Here is a 26,128-nt window from a genome sequence, read left to right as displayed (position 1 = left end):
TTGGCCACTTGGCCACTACGTGACAAAAGGTGAAAGCCTATAAATACTCCTCAACCTTCATTGAGGAAAGGATCCGAACTAATCCACAACTAAACCTAAATACACTATTCATCTGGTAATATCTTCCTTATCTCTCTACAATACGCATTCAGCCAAGTAACAACTTATCCCTTAAGTTTACTGACTTGAGCGTCGGAGTGAGTACGCTTGGCACAAAGCCAAGCCCTCAGTTCGTTCATTGTTGCAGGAGAGGCCGTGAGGAACGATTGAGACCAAAGGAGAATCCAACTCAAGACATCATTCAACAAGCCAAGGGTGGTAACTATACTTGATCTGGAATTACACCCGGAACAATTGGCGCCGTCTGTGGGAAAAGACACTAGAAGCTAGTCACATTCATTCCCAAAAAAAAAAAAAAAAAAAAAAAAACAACAGAAACCCACCCAAAAAGGCTAAGAAGATGTCAAAACAACAAGACGCGGTCGTGACCGACGAAACCCCATTCCACCAGGATGACACCTTCAACAATTCTGGAGTCGTGCAGCCCTCCACCAGCGGGGTAATCCAACCGGAGTTCGGCATGCCAATAATGCCGGACACGCCGCTGCCAGCCAACCAGGTCACCATCATGGGACACGTGGTTGACATAGCAAAACTAAAGATGGTCCTGGACCTAATTAGTAATACGCCTGCTCACACTGTCACGCCGACAAGAGCGGCGGAAAACGCCCAGGAGACCAGGGCCCGAAACGTAACTCCGAGAAATTTGAACGGAGCACCGGGAGAAGCGACCCAGCCCAAGTCGCGGGGAGCCCAAAGTGGGCGTGGTAGACCTAAGTCCTTCCCGCACTCATGGGAGGACAGCGTCCCCGCAACACGAACGAGGCTTACCCCGGAGGAACCAGAGGAGTCCGACTCAGCAGAGTTGGAGAAGAAGTCCGAGTCGGGGAAGAAGTCCTTCCCGCTACGAGGAGAGGAGCCGGATTAGGAATGCGAGGAGCCGATCGCCGCGCGTCGTTCGATACGCGGTCGACACCCCCTCAACGCCTACGTCCTAGACGTCCGGTGCCAACTAAGCTCAAGTTACCACCTCTATCATACAAGGGAGACAAAGTGATCCGGCCGACCACGCCGAGGCTTTCGAGTCTTACATGTCGGTATGGGAACAGCCCGATGAGGTCTGGTGCCGAGTCTTCCCGACAACCTTGCATGGGATGGCTCAAAGTTGGTACAAGGGGCTTCCCGACGGCTCGGTATACTATTACGCCGACCTAAGAGACGCCTTTCTAGCCCAGTACTCTTGCAACAAGAGAAGGGCCGTGGAGACATCGGACCTCCTAACTATCAAGCAGGAGGGGGCGAGTCTCTACGAAGCTATGTGAAGAGGTTCGACGGAAAGGTCCAGCAGATTCGAGAAATTAATCCCGAATTGGCAGCCTTCGCGCTGATGAAGGGCCTCCCAAGGGGAGACTTGAAAAATGAGCTCATCAAGTGCGGAGGACTGAACTTGGACGCCGCTAGAAAGATGGCCGACCAGGCCATCAAGGTAGAAGACTATCACAAGACCTGGGTAGGCCCCAACGAGGCCGAGCACTCAGAAAAGAAGAGTCACCGGGAGGACAACCCGGATGAAAGACGCCGTGACAACAACGGGTCACGGTCCGACGAAAGACGCCGTGAGAACAATAGGTCACGGTCGGACAAACCTGCCAGGAGACAGGACTCGACGGGCGCCGGGTGGAGTTCGGGAACGTACCACCAGAGGCGGTATAGTGATAAAACCCCTCTCGTCGTATCGCCGCCGAGGTCTTTGCCCCGAGCAAAAGCGAGGGCCGAAGTGGGAGAGACCCCCCAAGCCAAAAAGTGACGGTGACACGAGCCAGTACTGTGAGTACCACGGCCACACCGGCCATTTAACCAACGACTGCCGGCATCTAAAGAATGCCATTGAAGAGCTGATCCGGAAGGGGAGCCTCGGCAAGTACGTTGCCAAAGGCCAAAAGACCGACGCCGAAACGGCTCGGGTAAGAAATCCGTCTTGAACGGATAGGGGTGATCCATGTTGTCATCGGGGCAACGAGAACGGAGGGTCCGCCCATGGGCACAAACGGCACCTGAACGAGCTATATCAGGCCATCAACTTTGTGCCCAACACGGCGATCCCCGCTTCCAACGTCCCCGATATAACCATCGGAAGGAAGGACTACGAAGGAGTCATCGCTCCTCACAACGACCCACTTGTAGTCAATTTGGACATATCCAACCACCTGGTCAAGAGGTGCCGATTGACACAGCGCGTACACGAACATCATGTTCGGGAGTGCTTCCTCGGCCTCGGCCGAAAGTCAAGGACTTGAGCCCCGCACCAACCCACTATATGACTTCTCCGGGGCGGCTTGGTACCACGGGATCAATCAGACCCCGGTGACGTTCGGCGAAAAGAATACGGCTAAAAATGTCCTAGCTGAGTTCGTGGTCATCGACGGCTCGTCCGCCTACAACGTTCTCATAGGCCGAGTCACCCTGAGCGAGGCTGACGCAGTGATGTCCATCCGGGCCCTAACACTGATGTATGTCTCGGACCGGGGGGAAGCATATAAGCTCGTCTCCAAAGACGAGAATGACGAGGTGGTCAACGTCCAGATAGCCGCCAGAGGATGCAACATGCAATCCCTCAAAGTGGCAAAGAAATCAGAGAAAGGGAAAGGTCTATCCTTACAACAAGAGGGCGACCTCATGGATGTAACTAGCGGCTAACTAGGACGTTGTGCCTTCGACAGGCCATTAGGACGCTGGTAATCTCGGGAATAACCTATGTAGCGGCGGAGGTGTCCAAAACAGTTGTGGGCACCCCGACGCATGTTTTTACCTAAATGAAAAATCATCCAAGTCTTCCATCAAAATGTTCACTCTTCCCATAGTCACTAGGAAGCAGCAGACGCCGACTCACACTGTCATACCGACAAGAGCGGCAGTCTTTATCAGTAAGCAGATGTCGGCTCACACTGTCATACCGACAAGAGCGGCAGTCTCATGAAGAAATAGGCGCCGTCGCAGTCACCCCAAGTAGTAGACACCACGGCAGTCACCCCAAGAGGTTGGACGCCGTCGCAGTCACTCCAAGTGGTAGACGCCACGGCAGTCTCCATGAAGAAATAGGCGCCGTCGCAGTCACCCCAAGTAGTAGACGCCACGGCAGTCACCCCAAGAGGTTGGACGCCGTCGCAGTCACTCCAAGTGGTAGACACCACGGCAGTCTCCATGAAGAAGCAGGCGCCGTCGCAGTCACCCCAAGTAGTAGACGCCACGGCAGTCACCCCAAGAGGTTGGACGCCGTCGCAGTCACTCCAAGTGGTAGACGCCACGGCGAGCCTCATGAAGAAGCGGCGCCGTCGCAGTCACCCCAAGTAGTAGACGCCACGGCAGTCACCCCAAGAGGTTGGACGCCGTCGCAGTCACTCCAAGTGGTAGACGCCACGGCAGATTCATGAAGAAGCAGATGCCGGCTCACACTGTCACACCGACAAGAGCGGCAATCACGACCAACGCAGTTGATACTCGCAAAGCAATCAAAATGCCTTAGAAGCGTTAACACGATTGAGATACGCGCTCTAGCGCCTCGGCCAAGCGAGGCGGAAACAAAAGAGACACTCAATTAATAACGTAAGAAGACAACCCAGACGAAGACAGAGGCGCTAAAAGTACAGTTGAGGCTCAAACACTAGCGCAAGAAAAAGAGGTAAGGTAAAAACCTCGGCCAGGCCGGAGGCAGAAGAAACGAGCTCTTATTAAAAAAATGTTCAACGAATTACAAGAAATTACAAGGACAAACCAAAAGACAAAAGGCTACGGATATCATCTCCCTATGTCTGCCGTTGCTCGCCATCGGCAGCGGTAGCAGCACCTTCTTCAAGGGGCAACCCAGTAGCTCCCTCAGCAGCCCCAGCCTTAGCCTCGGCAGCCTCAACTGCCCTTGCCCAATCGGCTTCCGCCTTGGCCGCCTTAGCCTTCTCAGCGATAGCTGCCGCCTCCTCGGCCGCTTTTTGCTCTATCTTCACTCTCGCCGCCTCCTTGACCCTCTCCTCCACGGCTTTCTCCTTAGCCTCGAGCTTATCGTCGAACAGCTTGTCGTATTTGTCCCACGGAAAGGAACCTTCAAGAGGAAAAAGCTCCTCAATTACTTCCCTAGCAGCTGCTTCGGCCAGATCCCGGAATTCGGAACACAAGTCGGGGAGCATTTTGGTTTGGAGCATCTCAATGTCGTCCTCCTTTTGCCTGATGATGGCCTCCTTGCTCCGGATCACCTTCCCCTGGATCTGAAATTTGCTCCTAAATTCATTCCTCTGCTGGAGATAAAGGTCGGCATGCCTCTGAACAAGGTCACACTTCTCCAGCAACTTTGCAGCTTCGGCCGCAGCAGCCTCGGCCTTGGCTCTCTCAGCAAGGACCTCCTTTTCAGCGTCCTCCCTAAGCTTTCTCTCAGCCAAGAGTGCTTTCTCGACATCTCCCCTAAGCCTTCGCTCATTGAGGAGATCCAGCCTCGCCTTCGCGGCCATCTTCTTAGTGACATCAAGCTCAAGAGCGGATCGAGCCACGGCCTTCTCTTGCTCTATAATGCGAGCACCGCCAGCTCGTTCCACCTCGCCGACTCCTCGACCAACCTCGCACCTTCCGCCACGAGCCGGGAGGGGGAAACCTTCTGGGATGAAGGGTCAACAGTGACATTTCGACCGCTAGTCTGCGGTCGGGAAAGGGAAACCTTCTGGGATGAGGACCCAATGGCGACGTCATGATCAGCCTGCGCGGGTTTCTCACTCACTTGCTGCTCAACAGGAGCGGCGACTGACAGCGGCTGATCTACAAAATTTAAAGAAAGCATCAGTATCAACATACATCGACATGCCGAAGAGCTGTCATCGGCAATACCGATGAATCGGCTAAACCGAGCCACCGGATAGATCGCACGTGCTTGGCCTTCTTGGCCGAAGGGCACACCTCCTCGTCGCAGCAGCAGGCTAAACGGCAGCGGTAAAGGTCGTCCGCTTTCTCTTACGAACAAGGGGAGACCCCTCCTCCTCGTCAGAATCATCCCCATTAGAGATGTAAACGATCTCCACCGTATCCTTTCGAACAGGGGGGATGGGGGTGGAAGCGATGTCGGCGCCACCACCGCCGAAGACTTTGTTCTTCGCGTACGGCGCGGCACTTGACTAACGACCCTCGCCTGGGCTTCCACCGCATTCAAGCGTCTCGGTTGCTGGTCCATAAGCTCATTCGGCGACGTCCCGCGGTCATGGGTAAGAGCCTTGGGATGCAAGTTAGCAACGGTCTTATCTTTGTGCAGCCCCATTCTCCGAGGAGGATATTCTCGCATGTGTCCGCCCAAAGCGGTGCAAAGGAAACAAAGCGGGAGTTAGGTGGAAGAAATAAATCAAAGTTCGAAGAACAAGAACATTGAGAGCGATGATGGGCCTTGCACCGACCCCACTCACCCCGCGCTAGGGGGGTATAAGACCGACATAGCAAAGCGGCTCATCCCGAAGAATGATCTCGCGTCGGGGGAATCCATCTTCTCGGCACCCCACTCTCATCCGTCTCAAAGAGCCTCATCGCGCCTTCTCATCCGCGTTAAGGTAGACACACTGGCATCCATCTTGAGCTTCTTGTATGAAACCCACTTGTCACGCTCCGCCTTAGTCTCGCACCGCAAATTAACCGGGTGCTGGAAGGAGCGAGGCAGCGGATAGTCATCCGGCACCTTAACGTACACCCACCGATCCCTCCAGTCCTTGCAGGAGATAAGTTTGTCAACAGAAGCATAACCATGCTCCGTTTGCACACTGTACCATCCGACACGGTTAGGTACTGATGGCCGGAGATAATGAAGCCGGCGGAATAAATTCACTGTCGGGGCCTCTCCCTTGAAGAGACACAGCCAAACAAAACCGACTATGGTCCTCATGGCCAACGGGTGTAGTTGGGCAACGGCAACGTTCATGGCCCTAATGATAGCCATAACGTACTCATTTAGCGGAAACCGGAGCCCGTACTCCAAATGCCGCATGTATACACCAAGTATGACCCGGGGAGGACAACAGACCGCTTTGACCCTCCCTAGGAATAACGATCTCGTACCCTGCCTCGCCAAAGAAGAAATGGTCCTCGAAAAGTCTCTCGCCGGAACAACGGGCAAGCTTATGGGTCCAAGCACGTCAAGGCGACCTTACAAGCGTCGCCGTGATCCATAACGCGCCTCTCTCCTCATTAGGGCGAGCCTTTTCAGCATCATCACCAAAATCGTCATCAACCTCATCGGAGTCATCCCATTCCTCCAAAACTCGAGGATCAACTTCAGGAGAAGGAGACCTAGCACCCCCCGGTGCAGAAGTACTAGCCCCAGCGTCGACAGAAGACATGATAGCAATAGTTACTTAACAAAATAAGAAGGAAGTTTGTTTGTTTACCTTGAAGAAACGCTCGCCGGAGTAACAACTCTGAAGATTAGAAGACAAAGAAAACCCTTGAAAGTTTAGAGGAAAATTTTAGAGAATGAAATTGGTGGCCAATTTCACGGGATAACTGCCCTATTTATAGGGAAAAGCCCATGAAGAAGGACCAATCAGAGAACAGCCCATGAAGCGTCAACCAATCAGCGTGCAGACACGTGTCGGACATGCAACCACGGGATGTCAATCGTTGCAACAGTTAGACGTCAATCAATGCAACAGTGACCAAGCGTCTTCAACACGCCTATTCATATCTCCTTGCCTATTCACCTTCCTCAACAAATTCCCAAGCATCTGCTCTCCGCCGGCCACATAATCAACCAAGCTAGAAAGCGCCGGCGGGGGGCAATCAAAAAAACCGGCACTCTCAACCCTGGTCTCGGCCAGCGTCACTTTCTTTTCCACACCGGATGCCCTTTACGCATCCATGTGGAGGGGGGATATGGTACGGCCTAAGAAAGACCAGGCCGAGGCAAAAGAAGCCGCCGCAGAAGAAGCCGATGCAGGAAATTTTTTACAAATTACTTGCGCAGAATATACGCTCAAACATACATCGGAGCCCATACCACGGCATAGACTACGCTGGGGGCAAATTGATGGGGCATATTCTGCACCGCTGACCAAGTCAACATGATTGAGCAAGGTCAAAGATATCCACAGCAAGTCAACGACTTGGACAATCTAGCCGATGCAGCCCATCGGCCCGTCAGCCTGGGTCTCGGCATGGTAACCTGCCAGCCGGGACACATATCCGCGTACTCATATCCAAGACCCCTCGGCGGCGAGTCAACAGGATCCGCCGGCCATCCATAGGCCCCTCGGCCGAGGGGTAGATCAGTCTTTCCACCTGCTAGCCACTTGGCCACTACGTGACAAAAGGTGAAAGCCTATAAATACTCCTCAACCTTCATTGAGGAAAGGATCCGAACTAATCCACAACTAAACCTAAATACACTATTCATCTGGTAATATCTTCCTTATCTCTCTACAATACGCATTCAGCCAAGTAACAACTTATCCCTTAAGTTTACTGACTTGAGCGTCGGAGTGAGTACGCTTGGCACAAAGCCAAGCCCTCAGTTCGTTCATTGTTGCAGGAGAGGCCGTGAGGAACGATTGAGACCAAAGGAGAATCCAACTCAAGACATCATTCAACAAGCCAAGGGTGGTAACTATACTTGATCTGGAATTACACCCGGAACAAATTCAAACATAACAATCTAATTACAAAATCACCTTCATTTTGATCAATAATAAGCTTAATAATTGTCGGTTCATCAATCTAATCGGGTCAGTATCGGGTCGGATCTGGGTCACATTCGGGTCACTGATCATCGGATCAAGTCGGGTTATGGATCGTCATCGGGTCGGGTTGGGTCGGTTTCGGATCACTGGTCATCGGATCATGTCAGGTTACGGGTCAGCATCGGGTCGGGTCGGTTTTGGTTTCGGGTTGCAATATTCTCGTGTGGGGTCGGGTTTGCTTAGGTTCGGATCGGGTAAGACTTTGGTATGTGGCATTATGCCAACACATATATATGTGACTTGACTACTCTATCGCCGTGCATGTCACATTACATTATTTACGTGAATTGCTCAAAAGCTGTTTAGTTGACACACGGGAATTGATCAATTGAATACATGGGTGAAGCCATTGTTAATTATAACAAAAGGTCTTGGTATAGACGGGTGGGGTGAACAGACGGGTAAAGACCTCTAATAAAATGGGTAGAGGGAACAAGGTGAGGCACCCCCATGTGCTTCCCACTCTATGGCAAATGAGTATTTTATGAGGGAAAATAGTGCCCGTCTATAATGAGAATTTGTGTAATTATAATTATAATGTCGATTGTCGAGTGATTAACGACTAATGAGAGAATAGAAACACTGATACTCCGTACGTGATTATGACGTCTTCTAAAGTACGTAGGGTGGTTAGATAATCTTAATTCTTAAATGGAATAATTATGGGGAAGTTGATAATTAATGTGAAAAAGTAAATCACCTTATTTTGATAACCAAATAAATCTTCACCGATTATAATTTTTTTTAGTAGGTCTTCTGAGATACGGCCTCTCAACAGTTTTTTGGAGGTGATAGTGTATATCATCCCTCTGTTGTAAATCACAAACGGGGTATCATTTCTTTCGATAAAAATATGCTCCAAGGATTAAAGCGTTGGTCTAAATAGCTTTATCGAAAGAAACGGTACCGTCAACAAAAAAACATTGATTTTATTTTGTCTTTCTCATAAAACCTAAATTTCACTCAAATTTTTCAGTTATGAATCTTAATTTTCATATTCAACAAGTAGCTATTTCGATTTATCAAAAAATTACATTAATATGCTTTGTATTACAAAAAAATGCATTGTGTAACTAGATTATTTGCGTGTTGATTTAGGGTAGGCCGTAGGCGGTAAAGGTATAACGCACTACACGATTGGCAAATTTCAATCAACTTGTCATTTAAGACTTAATTATTGCTTGTCAAATTGTTTAGGGTACAATTTCTTTCGATAAATTTCTTTCGCCACTAATTCAATATGAAAAGACTGACCAATATAATGTTGATATTGCTTGCCAATTTGAGATTTTAATTAAATAGACATTCAAGACTTAATTGTCTTGTCAATTTTTTTCAATGAATAAACTCTAATATACATAAGAGTACAGGGAAGATGAACGATGTGCGATGGGAGTGGACGGGGTCATGGTGGTCTGCATGTAACACCCTCATATACCACGGTGCCTTACCAAGACCACCTAATGCATGAGAATGCTACCATCTCGGTTACTCGAGGCATAGTAATCAAAAGTGACCATCAAGAAACATATTTAAAGTAAATAGTTTAAAGTGATTACATAAAACCTATTGTAAAAGAAATACGATACAAGTGTTCCAAAACCAAAACCAACTAAAATGATAAAAAACATGTCATGACACAATAGCGGAAGACTACTAGCTCACTCGTGCTGACTCATCCTCAATTAACCCGCGCGCATCCAAGCCATATCTACTAAACAACTGCTCACCATCCCCGAATGGATCACCATATTATTCAAAACAATTAAACGGATCAATTACTGTATAACGATATAAGATAATACAACAACAAGTACACAGTCACAATCCTCCAACACCGTCACATCACTAATCATCTGACTAACCCGAAGGTCTAGCCCTGCCAGATTACCAATCGTAACCAGCAATCCACACCGCCAGTGGGGGGGCCGCAGTCTTTCCCACCTAAGCCCCGCTCATCTCCATCGAGCAAACAACCCATGTTCCTTAATGTGCACATCCTCTTTGTGGCGGGAACGACAAGGGACGAATCAATGGCGTGAAACCACTCCCGCAAGTGACTCCACTCAACCGAGCGCGCACCTCGCAAACCACAGAAAATCAAATACGGAAACAAATTCTTATACTGAATACAAATAATATGGTACTTTATAATATTGGGATTGTAAGGACGGGAGAAACCCGAACCTTCCCATATTGAATACAATTACAAGTTGACAACATAATTGAACTCCTTAACACAACAATAACAACTGGTTACAACGCCATTATTCCTTATATGTTACCGTCAAACTAAATAGTGTCATATCGACTTATTTTAAATAAGTGCATATTAGAGAAGCAGTACAATGTCCCAAAAGAGCTAATCTTACATATTATAGTTTTGCAAGTCCGTCTCAAAGGAGACTAACCCGTCTTAGACAAATGCATGACCATCATCCGAATTTAAGCCGGATCCTTCTTTATACAGTAGTAGGCCAAGTTTCATTTCATCCGCAGTAAACCTATCATCTTGTGGTTGGCACTTACGAGCTGGATTATGATATTGTTTAGAGAGACTACTCCAATCCTATTTATTAAACGAACAACCACAGTGCTGAGTTGTCAGACTGTGGTTGAAAGTTCATTTTTTTATTTTAATTTTAAAAGTGGCCCACATTGTCCCCCACGTTCTCCTATCAACTTTTATTTACAAATCAGGCAATTCTCATTTTTGTGTTTTTTGTAATACTCCGTACAACATTCAAGTTGAAGAATTTGTGCAGTCCAATATCAGTATGTGACTGTTTTAAACTTCCCATTAATTAACTTGAATAAAATAGGAATTAATAACCTATATTAATGTAAAAATAACAATAACAAGTGAAATAATACAAATATACAATCTACCAATTGAACAAAAATAAAAAAACACATACACTATAATCTCATTAAATAATTTTATTTTACAGTTGGATAACTAATTATTCAGTAACATTCTAGACAAAATGTGTATAAGTGGAACGGTTCTCCCTCCACTAATGGGGTAAAAAATGTAGATAAAATTAAGCAAATTGAGCGAGGAAGCATAAGATCTACCTAAAAACGAAATTTAATAGAAAAATTTACTAAAAATGAAGTAAAAAAAAGTAGGAGCTTGGTCATCCAAAGCATGTGAGTTTATAGAGATCTATAGAATTAAAACATCATTTTAAAAATACATTTTGAAATGTTTTAAAAAATACTATTTTATCAAACAAACCACAAAAACTCAATACAATATAAACTAGAAGCTAAAATAAGATATGAACATGGTTATTTAAATTTTAAAGAAACAAAAAGCAGAATTGACGATTGGATCTATAATTTGTTTATTTTCGGAACTTTATTTAAAAATATAATTAGTTATAATTTATTTATTTTCGAAACTTTATTTTAAAAAAATATAGGTAGAGTAAAATACCATATAGTTGTAGATCTACATACTTCATGTTAAACCGCAGAAATACACGAGTTTTTACGCCGTATTGCGTCAGACTGAGATAGTTTATAGAGTGAGGTATAGGATGTGAAGTATTGTGAACGGAGTGAAGTAAGGAAAAGTGATGGGAGGCTAGGCGATGTCGCGGTGAAGAGAAAAAGGATGTAAACAGAGGGAGGTAGATGGAGGGATGTGAACGGCGTAAGATCATAGAAAAAAAATTGGGTTTGAAACGAGGAAATATGGGGGGTGAAGAAATGAGTACAATTTTACAAGGATATGTGAATGTTTGACTAATAGGTCTTGGTATAGATGGGTGGGGCGAACAGACGGGTAAAGACCTCTAATAAAATGGGTAGGGGGTACAAGGTGGGACACCCCCATGTGCTTCCCACTTTATGGCAAATGGGTATTTTGTGATGGAAAATGGTATCCGTCTATACGTATAGACGGATAGTGTGTAACACTACGGATTTTCCTTGGTGACTACTCGACCGAGTAGAACCTACTCGGCCGAGTAGTGCTGAGGTTGTGTATTGTTTTGGTTCTGCCGAGGAACACTCGGCCGAGTAAAGTGAACACTCGACCGAGTATGGGACACTCGGCCGAGTATACACTTACTCGACCGAGTGTCCGGTTTGGCGAAGTGTTATTTCGACGGTTTGATTAGGGAGCGTTTAAGATTTATTTTATATCCGCGTCAGTTTTCAAAATATCATTTCTACTTCATCATTCTTACGTAACCCTAATCTCTCCCTAATTACTCCTTAATCACCCCTTTGCTTTGTTGATTGCGAAACCTTCGGAGTCCTTACGTACATTTCCTCATCCTACTGTTGGTAAGTGTTATTCTATGTTGTTTGTATTCGTTGGGGTTCTTTGTGTGTTTACGGAATTGGGGAAATATGGGGATTGTGCAATGTGTAATTGTGTGATATGATTATGTTATAGGAGAAGACTTCGTAGAGGAGCCTTTCTGAGTGTTCAAGTCCTTTCCCACTGTTGATTGCTAAGGTAGGGTTTCCCTACTCAGTTTACTGTCAATTGATTTGAGATTGTGCTTGTTGTAATTGTTGTTATTTGCTGATCATCGGAGTATGGGGATTGTTGTGACGATGTTGGTATGAGCGGATTGAGATGGCTGTGATGTCATGTGATTGTGATTGTGGTGGAGTCACTTGCGGGAGTGGCTTCACACCCTAGTTCGCCCTCCGTGGAACCCGTCACGGGAGGGGATGTGCACATTAAGGGACAGGGATTGTTAGTCGCTCGTTGATGAGCTGGACTAGGTGGGGATGGGCTGCGGTCACCCACTGGCGGCGAGGATTACCTGTTGCGATGGGTAATCTGGCAGGGCTACACACTTCGGTGTGTAGTCGACATCTTGTGTGAGATCGATGATCATTTGGTTGTATTGTTGTTGTCTTGTATTGATTGAGTAATCGACCCGTGTTGTTGTTTTGTAAAACCTGCGGTGATCCATTCGGGGATGGTGAGCAGATTGTGACAGGTAATGCAGATGTTTAGCTATGGGACAGTCATGGGGAGTCACCACGTCAAGTCTAGCTTCCGTTGTTATGAGTTTAGATGTCTTGGATTTCATTTGTATCGAGACCTTGTACGTTTATTTTGAGTTGGTCTGAGATAATGTAATCTTTAACTTATATACTTTGATAAATGTTGTTTGGAAATTGTAACTTTGATATACTAACCTCGGGAAACCGAGATGGTAAATGACCTTTCATGCTAGGGTAGTCCTTGGTAAGGTACCTTGGTATGAGGGGGTGTTACAAAGTGGTATCAGAGCCGACGATTCCGGCACCTAAAACAAATGAACCCAATGAACTTAGGGAGTCTAAATAAAATGAACCCGGGGAGAGTTGTTTGGAGCTACCGCAAAGACTTGGGAGACGTCCCGGAGTCGCACTAAGGCCCTTACGATCTCAAGCCGGTCACATGGGGGGGAAACTGTTGTATGTTTGAGTTATGTGTGTTTGATATCTGTAGTTTGAATCTTGTGCATGGTTGGATTAAATGAGGAAAGAAGTGGAATATGGTAGTAGTTGAAAGATGTATCGACGATTTGTTGATGTTGAAACTTTGAGCATGGAATATGTTGGCATGTTAAGTGTTGGAACATGGTAAAAGATGAAAAGTGAATTGTGAAATTGTATCTGGTTGATATTGAGCATGAAGAATGTGATCATGTTACCTGTTTAATACAATGTTGAGCATAAAGTATGGTAGTGGTACATGTGCATATGAATATGATGATTTTAATGCTTGATTGTTGGTAGAAGCATGTGATTAAGGTCATGCGTCTGTATATGTAAATGTGGTGTTTAGTTTTAATGTGAATATGATAAATGTTCAACTATGTACTGGTTTTTAGAAGCATTGGGTCGTTATTGCTTGTTTTATGCATGTTAAAGTTGTTTTGAAAAGAAATTTTTGATTTGTATACAAACCGATTTTGGAAGGGTTGTCTTAAAACTGTCATAAGTCGAGTTCTAGAAAATATATTGCTGTGATTCCAAGTTCAGGTGATAGCTTGTCCTCTTACGATTCTAACGATAGGTCACACGCCCAGATTGACCAAGTAACGAGTGAGATATGATTGTTTTACGAAAACTGGACGGTCTTGAGAATGCGCCTATACTCGACCGAGTAGTCCCTACTCGGCCGAGTGTCTTTTATACTCGACCGAGTATTCCATATTCGGCCGAGTAATCTTTCGTGATAATACTTGTTTAGCGCCGGAGTCGTGAACTCGGCCGAGTAGTCTTATACTCGACCGAGTAAGGTCTACTCGGCCGAGTATTCCCAATACTCGACCGAGTAATCCTTCCGCGGCAATTGAGTTGCTTTCGGAGTCGAAAACTCGACCGAGTAATATAGTTACTCGACCGAGTACCTTGTACTTGACCTAGTATGTTATGTACTCGACCGAGTACCTCGTTGGGCGGCCACTTTGAGTCGGTGGCTATGTTCTTACTTTTGTTTTGAGTCGGTGGCTATGTTTTACTTTTGTTTTGAGCCGGTGGCTATGTTTTTCATTGTTTTGAGTCATAGGGTATATACACATGTATGTTTTGAGTCTTAACGCATTCTTTTATATGAGAGACGGTCTTGATACGTAAGTTACCGGAAGGTATGACAGGGAGAATGCCGGGTTATGAGAGATAAGTGTTGGATAAGGAAGACATGTGTTAATGTGGTTGTGAAAAAAAAAAAAAAAAAGAATGATGAGCTAATCGAGGTAAAGAGCATGTTTTGTGAGATATGATGAGTGAAATAGTCGTGTATTGAGTAGTATAAAAGTAAGTGTATATGGGCAAGGGTGATGTAAGTGCAAAGAAGCATGAGAATGAAAGATTGAGATGAGAGATACGAATAGTGACATTTCGGGATGTGTAAGGACTTATAGAGGGAGACGGTTAGCATTGTGTTGCTTAAGGATATATGTAATGAAAGGTTGCTTTAGAGGGATGGAGAAGAGGGTTATATAGTGAACTTAGATAGAGTTATGTCGCGACGTGGATTTGTAGATGGTGACCAAGTTTGGGAATTTGGAATTTTCACGATGTGAGCCTAGTGAGTAATTCTTTGGGCAGCTAACGTTATGAGATGAATTTTGGTTTCCTAGTGATGTAAAAAGGGAGATGCAATTGTTTGAACTTTAAACGTTGATTTTATGGATAGATTAGTGACAATTGGGAGTTATAGTATAATGAGAGAAGACCCATGGTAAGAAAGAGTGAGATGATATCGACATAAAATAATGGGGATTGAGTTTGGAGCAATGTGAAGGTAACCGGAGCACTTAAGAGTTAGACAGAAATAATGAAGAGTTGAATCATTAAGGGAGTTTGTCGAGGGTAAAAGAAAAGAATAGGGGAATAAAACTAGGAACATGTTCACTGAGGATATGTGATATAAAAGTAAGGAATCGTAGAGATGTATGATACTATCATGAGGATTTGAGTTACAGTTATATAGAAGTTCCAGGACAACATGATAATCATGAGTTTCGAGGAATTAAAGAAAGCAAAAGTTGGGTAAAGAATTTGCACGATATGAGATTTTGGTGGTGAGTCGGGTGACGATACGATTACGGATGAAATTGGAAATAGTGTTGAGGTGATTTTTGTTGATATATTTGATGTTTGTCGTTTGGGGATGAGAACCAAAGGGAGGAAAAGGATTGTTATATTAAGAAGTGATAGTAAGAGAGTAGTCACATGAAAAATGTTGGTGTCATAGTATTGTCACTAGTGGTTGAGGATGATGTTATTTTGGGGAAGTTAGTTGTTCTAATGAGGTTGATTTTGTGAAGGTGATTAATGTTTGGTTGTGAGGGATTTTAAGGTATGGATATATGAGGTATTCGTTAGTAGTTGGGTACAGATGATATGGCTACGTTCACTGGGTGGTGATAAATGTGTGTAAAAGAAGATATGTTATGAAGGGCACCGAGTTAAGTCCAGGATAAGAGGTATTCATTGTCAAGTGGTAACTTACGTAATCAGGATTGGCTATTTGGATGTGATTATGGGTCTTAGGAGTATGTAAATGTTTGTGTGAGGTTGTGACCTCACGAGATGCGGTATGGTGTGATAGTCATAAAGTTGTTATATGAATGTTTGTAATATATGTTGGATACGGTAACTTAATGGAATGATGATCAAAAAAAAAAAAAGGTGATAGTTTGGGTGGTCTGACAAGACTGGTTATACTTGCATGTGTATTCATGATATAGGTTTAATCCATGAAAAGTATGGATGGTATGCATGAGATTCTTGTCTATTTATTCCGTATTATGTATGGTGTTGTGATCTGGTAGAGCAGTTTTGAGTAAGTTTGTTGTCCAAGATGTTATATTGAGTCAGTGTTTATGGGATTGTGTATGGCACGGTACTTACCGTTGTGATGCGGGTATTTTCGCACTGTGGTGCGGCTGTTGGTGGCAATGTTGCGATGTTGTCACCGGTTGTGGTGGAGTAGGTGAGATGACTATAATACGAGTTTTCGTAAGTGCATACCAGTTAAACATAGATTGTTGTTTGGTTTGCTGCTGTTCCTTGTGAGTTTTGGTTGAACATAAAGACTGTTGTTTTGTTTTGTTGATGTTTCTTACCAGTTTCAGTTTGGGAATGAGGGTAGAGTATGATGTGAAAGAGAGTTGTATATGTTTTCGTTGTTGTCATGGTATAGTGATATTCTGTTGATGGGACACAGTTGTGAGAAGTTGTTACAGTAATTTTTATCTTGTTTTAAGATGAGGCATCGGTAGTCATAGTCATGGCAAGTGATTCGTGGAATATGTGTTGTAATGATCTGAAAGCGACAAGTGGTTCATAATCTTTTGTTGAGATAGTGAGTGCAGGATATTGGGAATTAGTGTCATGTTCAGTTATGTATGAGTTTTGCGGTAATGAAAGAAAAGAACTTGAGGATCTAGTGTGAGTGTACGTAACAAGTGTGGAGTGTGAATTATGCTTTTGGTGATATGAGTTTTATATAGTTTATATAAAGATATATGTCATGTTGCGGTAATGTGGAAGAGTTGAAGTTTTGGGTTAAGTTAAGGATTTTGAGGTATAGGTTAGGGGGTGTGACGAGTGAATTGAAGGATGAGAGTTGTTTAAGTAAGAGAGCCTAAGATATATGCATGGCGACGTATTCGATTATAAGTGGTTATCTTTGACATGTGGTGGTGATGAAGATAATGAGAGGTATAACGAAGGATCTAGTATTAGTGAGTTACGAGGACGTAACATTTATCTTAAGGGGAGTAGGATGCGATAAAAGAGATTTTGATGGTTGTGCATATGGTAGTATAATTGGAAGTAGAGTGTTGGTGTAGTATAAAGGACGGATATTTGTGTTGATTTTATTAAAGGTCATGACCGTGCTTGTTGTAGTTCGATGTTTAGCAATGAGAGAATATTTCAATGGTGTTGCGAGTTGAATGATAATGATTATGAGTCTAATAGTTTTGACAGTTGGAAGATGATGTTTATGTGTTTGAGTAAACTTCGAGGACGAAGTTCGTTTAAGGATGATAGAATGTAACATTCCGTTTTGATGATTGATCTTCTTTTGTGGATTGAGTGCTATTGAGTGTTATGGAAGTAATGTTATGGAGTCAGTATTGAGAGCCTATGCTATAGTTGAGACGATATCGTGAGCCATGTTGTGGAAGGAAGAGTAGTTTGTGGAGTGGTGTTAAGTGTCCATGTTTTATAGGTTGGGTTGGAACTTTGCGGTCGTGTTTCGTTTTGTTTGTTGTTTTGCTTTGACTCGGGATAATGATTTTTGTGGTGACTTGTATAGTTCCTTGGTGTTGTTATATGTGGTTGGTGTAGCCTTGTGGCGTAGTGTTGTGCTTTATTTTATAGTAGAGTGTGAACTTCGGGACGAAGTTCTTTTTAGGGGGGAAGATTGTAACACTACGGATTTTCCTTGGTGACTACTCGACCGAGTAGAGCCTACTCGGCCGAGTAGTCTTTGAGGTTGTGTATTGTTTTGGTTCTGCGAGGAACACTCGGCCGAGTAAAGTGAACACTCGACCGAGTATGGGACACTCGGCCGAGTATACACTTACTCGACCGAGTGTCCGGTTTGGCGAAGTGTTATTTCGACGGTTTGATTAGGGAGCGTTTAAGATTTATTTTATATCCGCGTCAGTTTTCAAAATATCATTTCTACTTCATCATTCTTACGTAACCCTAATCTCTCCCTAATTACTCCTTAATCACCCCTTTGCTTTGTTGATTGCGAAACCTTCGGAGTCCTTACGTACATTTCCTCATCCCTCTTTGTTGGTAAGTGTTATTCTATGTTGTTTGTATTCGTTGGGGTTCTTGTGTGTTTACGGAATTGGGAAATATGGGGATTGTGCAATGTGTAATTGTGTGATATGATTATGTTATAGGAGAAGACTTCGTAGAGGAGCCTTTACGAGTGTTCAAGTCCTTTCCCCTTTGTTGATTGCTAAGGTAGGGTTTCCTACTCGGTTCTTGTCAATTGATTTGAGATTGTGCTTGTTGTAATTGTTGTTATTTGCTGATCATCGGAGTATGGGGATTGTTGTGACGATGTTGGTATGAGCGGATTGAGATGGCTGTGATGTCATGTGATTGTGATTGTGGTGGAGTCACTTGCGGGAGTGGCTTCACACCCTAGTTCGCCCTCCGTGGAACCCGTCACGGGAGGGGATGTGCACATTAAGGGACAGGGATTGTTAGTCGCTCGTTGATGAGCTGGACTAGGTGGGGATGGGTGCGGTCACCCACGCGCGAGGATTACTGTTGCGATGGGTAATCAGCGGGGCTACACACTTCGGTGTGTAGTCGACATTCTTGTGTGAGATCGATGATCATTTGGTTGTATTGTTGTTGTCTTGTATTGATTGAGTAGTACTGACCCCGTGTTGTTGTTTTGTAAAACTTGCGGTGATCCATTCGGGGATGGTGAGTGATTGTGTGTAATGCGAGATGTTTAGCTATGGGACGGTCATGGGGAGTCACCACGTCAAGTCTAGCTTCCGTTGTTATGAGTTTAGATGTCTTGGATTTCATTTGTATCGAGACCTTGTACGTTTATTTTGAGTTGGTCTGAGATAATGTAATCTTTAACTTATATACTTTGATAAATGTTGTTTGGAAATTGTAACTTTGATATACTAACCTCGGGAAACCGAGATGGTAACAGCCTTTCATGCTAGGGTAGTCCTTGGTAAGGTACCTTGGTATGAGGGGGTGTTACATAGTGTCCGTCTATAATGAGAATTTGTGATGTTTGACTAGGGTTTTGGACTGCAATTTTAATTTTCTTTAACAGGTTGCGTATGTATTGTAATGCAAGAGTTGTGCACTTGTGTGTGCTACGGGGCATCATACTTCGAAAATTTATACTTCGTATTCAAAGTTTAATACTCCTTCATCATACAAAATTTGTGATATCAAAAATACTAATAATATAGTTATTATATTATTAATAAACACGTAATAAATTTACCCATTTCCTCATTTAAGACGGATAACGGATATATTCATCTTAACCTTAAAACGGGTCAAATATCACACATAACACAAAAACAAAATGCATTAAGATGAACAAAACGTTTGTACCATCTATGTAAGTGGAGTGTTATTTAATCCGTTACAAATAGTTTAGTCATTATAAAGCCCATCCTGCCCTACCAGCTTTTTAGCGGGTATGGACAAATATTTTTTGTAAAAAAAATAAATAAAAGAGTTGCGGGTTTACTCCGGCTCACCAAGTTAAATTGAGGGTATGAACTATGAACATTATAATAATACTTTTATAAAAATTAAAGTTAACATGCTTATAACGAAAATCACCCCATATAAAAAAGATAGGGAAAATATTACAATGCTTAACTTCAATTAAATATGGTGTTATAGTGTTGGATATTGCTAGCAAAATAAATTTCGTAATTAGACCATATAAGTACGTTATCGTTTTTCTTTCTTCTTTTTCTTCTTTCTTTAAAAGTTGTTATTATAATTTTTTTAATTATTGTCGTTGACCCATATAAATTCAGAGCTGGTCAATAGTGACCCATCCTACTAATGCAATATGCATATGACACGAAGTTAGCGGGTTCGACATTTTGACCAACTTAAGTAATTGGGTCGACAAAAAAGTTAACTAACTCGGGTTAGGGTTGGGGACTTATGACACAAAGCGACATAAATAACCCTCTTAATCTAAATGGGTTGAAATGAAGTTGGGTTGATTTGTTTAACCTATTTAACCCATAACTACCTTCTATCATATATAGTGGTAGACCAAGTTAAAAAAATCCAACGAGAGATGTTGAGATCTTACTTTTGGATTACTACATAACATTTAGAAAATGAATTATTAGTAAGTTTTTTTACACTTTGATTAAGTCAAGTTGGATGTGAAAGGGTTTGAATATGTCATTTTGGGTTAATTAAGTGGTTTTGGGTTAAAAAGTCAGGGTAAATGGGTTAAATAAGATCAAATTAAGTTGTTTAAAGATATATCAACTTAAAATGTTTGATTCTTGTATGTAATTAATTTATACCTATTTTTGGAATCTTTAAAACTCACTCTCGATGCATGAATCTCAATGGTTTGATGAGAGATTATTCATAATCAAAAGAACAAGTCTCATAAGAAGAGGATGAGAGACAAAAAATGTGAGATTGAGGCGATTGCCTAAATTTAGGATTGTATTTATATAGTGTGAAATTTCTATGGCGGTAAATGAAAAACGAGTCAATGTTTTCATTTTAAATGTACACGGGTCAAAATTTCACTTTAAACTTGCACAACTTTTACAAATGTGAACGAGTTTGACTAAATGAAAATGGAGTTTAACAATTTGCACGGGTCTGCAACTATAAACATAGGTTCACATTTGCTAATTTTGTTTTATTTTCATCCGAATAATTTGGTCTGATATGTAAGTTGTGTTTTTTTAAAGTCGACCTGAGTAACATGATAAAGTAGTAAGTCAAATTTAATTAACAAGAGTATATATCATACTAAAATAATTATCTGACCAATTGACCCGGTGCATTATAATATTATATATGTTAATTACAAGCGAATTTTATAATCCAATCTTAAAAACTTAAATATGACTTTATGACTTTAACTATTAGAATTTTGATTTCAATTTATTTAACAAAAAATAGAGAGATTTTATTGCTTTATTTTAAAACTTTGTTTTTAAAGATAATCCTTATTTTAGCTCTATAAGTTTTAATAGTTTAAAAATGACAAGAGATAAAATCTAAGATGTTAATCAATTAGTATAACTAAATAACAAAATATTTAGAGAGCAGCCCGTGCAAAGTTGCACGGGTTTAAATTTTAACATTTACTTTTGTTATGCTTTGATATATGACTATATAAATTGCAGTTTTATTATTGCCATATTTTAGATACCCTCGGTAGCTATAATTTTGATAATTGCAAACGAAATTATGATACGCATTGAGAACAATAAATATGACTTCAACTAAAGACCAACCACAATTAACACATACACCTTGATACAACATTCTAAATAACAAACCCGTGCAATTTGCACGGGTTTAAAACTAGTTATTTTCCAAACGTGTGATACCACCACCGGCCAAAAAACTGTCTTCCATTCCACGGTCTTTCACCTGACCCTCGATATATTTGAATCGCGTTGTCTCGACAACCATTGATATTGCGACTAGAGCAAACTTGGCTAATGTAGTAGTGTTCCCTTTAAAAACCAAGATAAGCATCTGAAGCTTGGAAGGCTAATGTAGTAGTGTTCCCGTTAAAAACCAAGTCCACCAAAACATATGATGAGAGGAATTGGCTGAGTTGGTCACTGATATGTTACACACTTTTGGTGTTCCAGCGCCAAAAGTTTGTGGACCGAAGATCAAACAAGGGTAAAATGTTGAACCGTGGACCAGACCATCCTTTTATTGGTCTGGTCCGTTCGAGACCAAATAAATGCGGGGCGGGCTGGAATTTTAGGACCAGAGCAAGGTCTGGGCCAACAGCAGGCCAAGGCCGGGCCCGGAGGGGTCGTGCCTAGTTGTATAAAATAATGTGCCAATGCAGGCTGGGTTGGGTCAGCCCATGCTAATGGCCAACTCTATTAGTGACAGACCCACCACTCCACCAACACGGAAAATAACCATACGTCCATACTACATATCATAGCTTCGTATTTTTGAAGTGGTTCAACCTGACAATGTACATGTTCTGTAGTCTCTAGCCAATCTTGGCCGAAGTCAAATTGAGTCTGAGCATGAACAAATAACTAGTCACCCCCCAACATTAACAATTGCAATAACGCTTAATATAAGAGCAAATGTTCCGATTATTTGTCGCCACCACATCGTTCTCATGACGATATTAAAAGCGACGTTCAGGCCAAAGCTGAATTATGTGATTGATTGAACCCACTGGGGGAGAAAATTTTCAACGAGGGTGAACGAGTAATGATATTAACGAAGTTTAAATTTTTTTAGTAAATATTAACTAAAACCTTTGCGATAATTTTCATCTGCCAGCGGGGGCGAGCGCCCCTGCTAGCTCCCCTAACTCTACCACTACGTATCTATGTGACTTGACTACTCTATCAACGAGCATGTCACATTACGGTATTGCTGTTTGGCTGTTATCGGGGAATAATTTCTTAAAAAACACATGAATTGGACAATTTATGTGAATTGCTCAAAAGTTGTTTTGGTTAACACGCGAGAATTGAATACATGCCTGAAATCATTGTTAATTAATATTGAAATAGATAAATAAATGACCGAGATGAGAATATTGTTATGCAGTAATAATAGTCAAGACAAACCTGTAGTTTTCTAGCTGAAGCCGAAATTAAAAGCTGAATTATGTGATTGATTGTTTTTTATGTGACTTTTGTTAATGAAGAGAAAGTGATTTATTTCAATGCCTTATATAACACTGGTTGTCTAGGACGACATTTATAATACTGCCTCGACTTTGCATGTCTTATGTGTCTCATGCATGTATCACGTTTTTTCTATTTTTTGTTATTGATCTTGTACACAGGACCAACTTTCGGATGAGTCAGGAAAGTTCATCGATTTTCAAACCACTTTGAAAGATTTTAAAATAATTAATTATTTCGAAAATTTCCCATGGTACGCAGTTATACACAAACGGTCCGTTTTTCTTAAGACCATTGCTTTTGGTCTGAAATAATAAGACGGGTAACATGTCATCATTTTACAATAAAATGTTGTTATTTTCTGATAACATGTTACCATTATTGTTCACATCATTTTCAGGGTAAAAAATAACACCTCTAGTCATAACATTTTGTGAATTAATTGGTTACATTTTCTTAAAAAATGGCAACATTTTATCCGTTTGACAAATAAGACCAAAAGTGTCAGTCTGAAACAACAATTTGTGATACACAAAAGTTGTTGGGTAAGGCCCATGCACAAAAGATTTGTAAAACACATTTTGATTTACTAATTTTTTTATATAAATGAGTTATAACATTTATTATGTTAAGAGATCTGTCAACGCAAATATGAATAAGACCGTCTTACAGAAAAATAACTAATTTATTCACGGTCATGTCTCTTTCACTATCAACTTTGACGATAAATTTAAGACGAATATGTCCGTTTTAAACAAAAAATTGTGTTGACAATATATACACCACAAAACAACGTAGTACAAGATGGGCTCTGAGCCTGTGATAATCTGTACACAAATTCTTGTTTGTGACGGCACATATCCGTCACTCTTGAGTGACGGATACCATTTTACCTCACAAAATACCCACTTTTTCTCTCTCTGCAATACTGTTCATGTGGTCCCCTTTCTCCACTAACCCATTTTGTTACCATTTTATCTCACAAAATATCCGCCATAAATGGTAACCCGTCACAAGGGAGACCAATTGTAATCTGTATTGGTCTTTTAAACATTTTGCACGTTTAATTTACAAGCTTTTACTTCGTACCATTTTGGTAGAGTTTGGTACGTGACATTATGCAAACATATAGACTGATTATGTTATATTAAGGTGTCGTTTGATTATCGTCGAGAAATTAAGTTTCAACCACTTAGGAAAAAAAAATGAATTTGATAGTTTAATGAGTTGCTCAAAAGTTATTTGGTTGGCACACGATAATTAAATACATGCATGAGTTTGCATTTACGTAGGGGGTTAACGTTTTGAGATAGATATACACAATGAGTATACAAAAGAGTGTGTTTTGAATTTAAACTTTTCCTTGACAGGTAGATATAATCATATAATGTATACTTACGCCGAATTGTAAGATATAATGTATACTTCAGTAGTTGGTAATAAATTCTGAAAAACGAGGAAATGTATTTAAAATACGGAAACAAATTCACGTACCGAATAAAAACAGTACCACAAATTCTCCAGCCTTCCCTTATTGAGTTCAAAATACAAGTAGACGACGTAATTAAACTCTTTAATACAACGACATTACCCCGGTTACATTATTCCTATACACACATATCGAGGAAATGTTACATTACCGTCTAAATAATGTCGTAGCGACTTATTTCTTTTTAAGTGTATACATATATTATTGGAGGACATAGTCCCAAAAAAGCCAATCTTACAAAAATAGTTTTGCAAGACCGTCTCAATCGAGACTAACCATGGTTCAAATTTAAGCCGGATCAATTATGCAGGACGAGACCGAGTTTCATTTCTTCTTCAGTAAACTCACCTCCTCCTAATTTGCAAGATTTATGATATTTTTCCGAGATTTTACTCCAATTATTTTCCAAAAGTGTAATACGAGGACCAGCCGCAAAACTGCCGAACATTCCATGACTTTTCACCTGATCCTCGATATATTTAAATCGCGTTGCCTCAACAACCATTTGAATAGAGATTAAAGCAAACTTTGCTACGTTTTTAGCCGTGAAATCTTTCCCTACCGCGGTAATAGCAGTTTGAAGACTACTAACCCCTAGACTTAATTTATCCCTCGAAACACCGGCCTTCTTTTCTAAATCAGTGTAACTGCTTGAAACGGGAAGCTCCGGTCCTAAAATCTCTGCATTCGGAAAAATACTCTTATATTTACCGTGCAATTTTTTGTACTCGTCCGAAAAAAAATTGCCTCGTAATTTATTGTTTTTCGAGTCCCGGTCTTGAAAACCGACAAGGTAAGCGTCCGAAGCCCTTAATGCTAAGGTAATGGTGTTCTGATTAAAGGGTACTATTAAGTTCACCAAAACAAATTTGTCATTATTTGCTTTTTTGGTCGCGGGTATATCGCACACTTTTGGTGTTCCACGGCCGAGTTCTTCTCTCAGAGAAACCAAAAATTTCGAATATTCTTCAGAATCAGAATCAACGGTCCAGGTCGGGCTCGCAGAAGCTGCTGCTATAATTAATGATATCACCATGTACCATACTGATATGCTAGACACCTTCATCTTGACTGAAAAGGAAATAGATAACTATTGATTAATACGGTCAAAAATGGAAATAAAAACGCCCCAACATGCATTAACAATTGCAACTATTAATATAAACAACAAATGTTCGAACTTGTCAATTATTTCCTAGGTATATCCTGATTATTTGTTTACTTTTATATTTGACGTAAATACTAAGGAAAAATTAGTAATTACGGTTAATGGGTAACAAATGAACTAAAATGCAAATAACGATCGTGAATAAGTAAACAAGTAATTGAGATACTAAAAAAAATCTAGACAGAGTTAATAATGCAATAGTTAACACACACCTGAAACCGAATTAAAAGCTGAAAGATTAAGAGATGGAAATTAGGCCTTTTTTTTATACGTGATTGATAGTTCTATATGTGTTTGTTTAATGAAAAGAAAGTGCGTTATTTCAATGCCTTATATAGCACTGGTTGGCTACGTCTTTGCATGTCTTGTGTGCTTCGTGTCACTCTCGGGTTGGATGGTTTCAGATATGTCTATTATCTGGTTAGTTTGGGTTGGGTAAGTTCGGTCGGGTTAGGTTTAGACATGAAAAACGGGTCAATTGGGTAGGATTCGGGTCAAATAAGATTGGATCGGGTCGATTTCGGGTTTTCTAGAGTCCGGGTTACGTCGGGACGTTTATTTCAGATTTGGGTCGTTTTCGGGTCAACTATTAACATGTTATTTATTGATAATAATCAACGTGCAACAATAAATATTCGGGTCGATTATATTGGGTCAGGTCAAATCGGGTTCGGGTGAAGCTTAGGTCTTGAGTTCGGGTGTAAGGTCTGGTACGAGTCGAGTTATGCAGGTCAAGTCATGGGTCAAAATTGCCATGTGTAGTTGGGTCATTTCGAATTTT

At 41.8% G+C, this 26,128-nt stretch overlaps 1 protein-coding gene across 1 annotated transcript; it reads right to left on the bottom strand.

Moving 5' to 3' along the window:
• Positions 1 to 24,197: 24,197 nt before the first annotated feature.
• LOC141606615 (ribosome-inactivating protein lychnin-like) lies at positions 24,198 to 25,650 on the bottom strand. Its single transcript, XM_074425813.1, has 2 exons — positions 25,560 to 25,650; positions 24,198 to 25,250 (listed from the first exon to the last, which is right to left on the bottom strand). The coding sequence occupies exon 2, from the start codon at positions 25,243 to 25,245 to the stop codon at positions 24,478 to 24,480; it is 768 nt and encodes a 255-aa protein (XP_074281914.1). The 5' UTR covers positions 25,246 to 25,250; positions 25,560 to 25,650; the 3' UTR covers positions 24,198 to 24,477.
• Positions 25,651 to 26,128: the final 478 nt, after the last annotated feature.

Source organism: Silene latifolia, chromosome 10 (assembly GCF_048544455.1).
Source record: "Silene latifolia isolate original U9 population chromosome 10, ASM4854445v1, whole genome shotgun sequence".
Taxonomy (NCBI): domain Eukaryota; kingdom Viridiplantae; phylum Streptophyta; class Magnoliopsida; order Caryophyllales; family Caryophyllaceae; genus Silene; species Silene latifolia.
This window is presented reverse-complemented; position numbering and strand designations above follow the sequence as displayed.

Excerpts from the sequence above, each read along its gene's own strand:
- LOC141606615 (XM_074425813.1), bottom strand. The coding sequence starts at position 25,245 with ATGAAGGTGTCTAGCATATCAGTATGGTACATGGTGATATCATTAATT.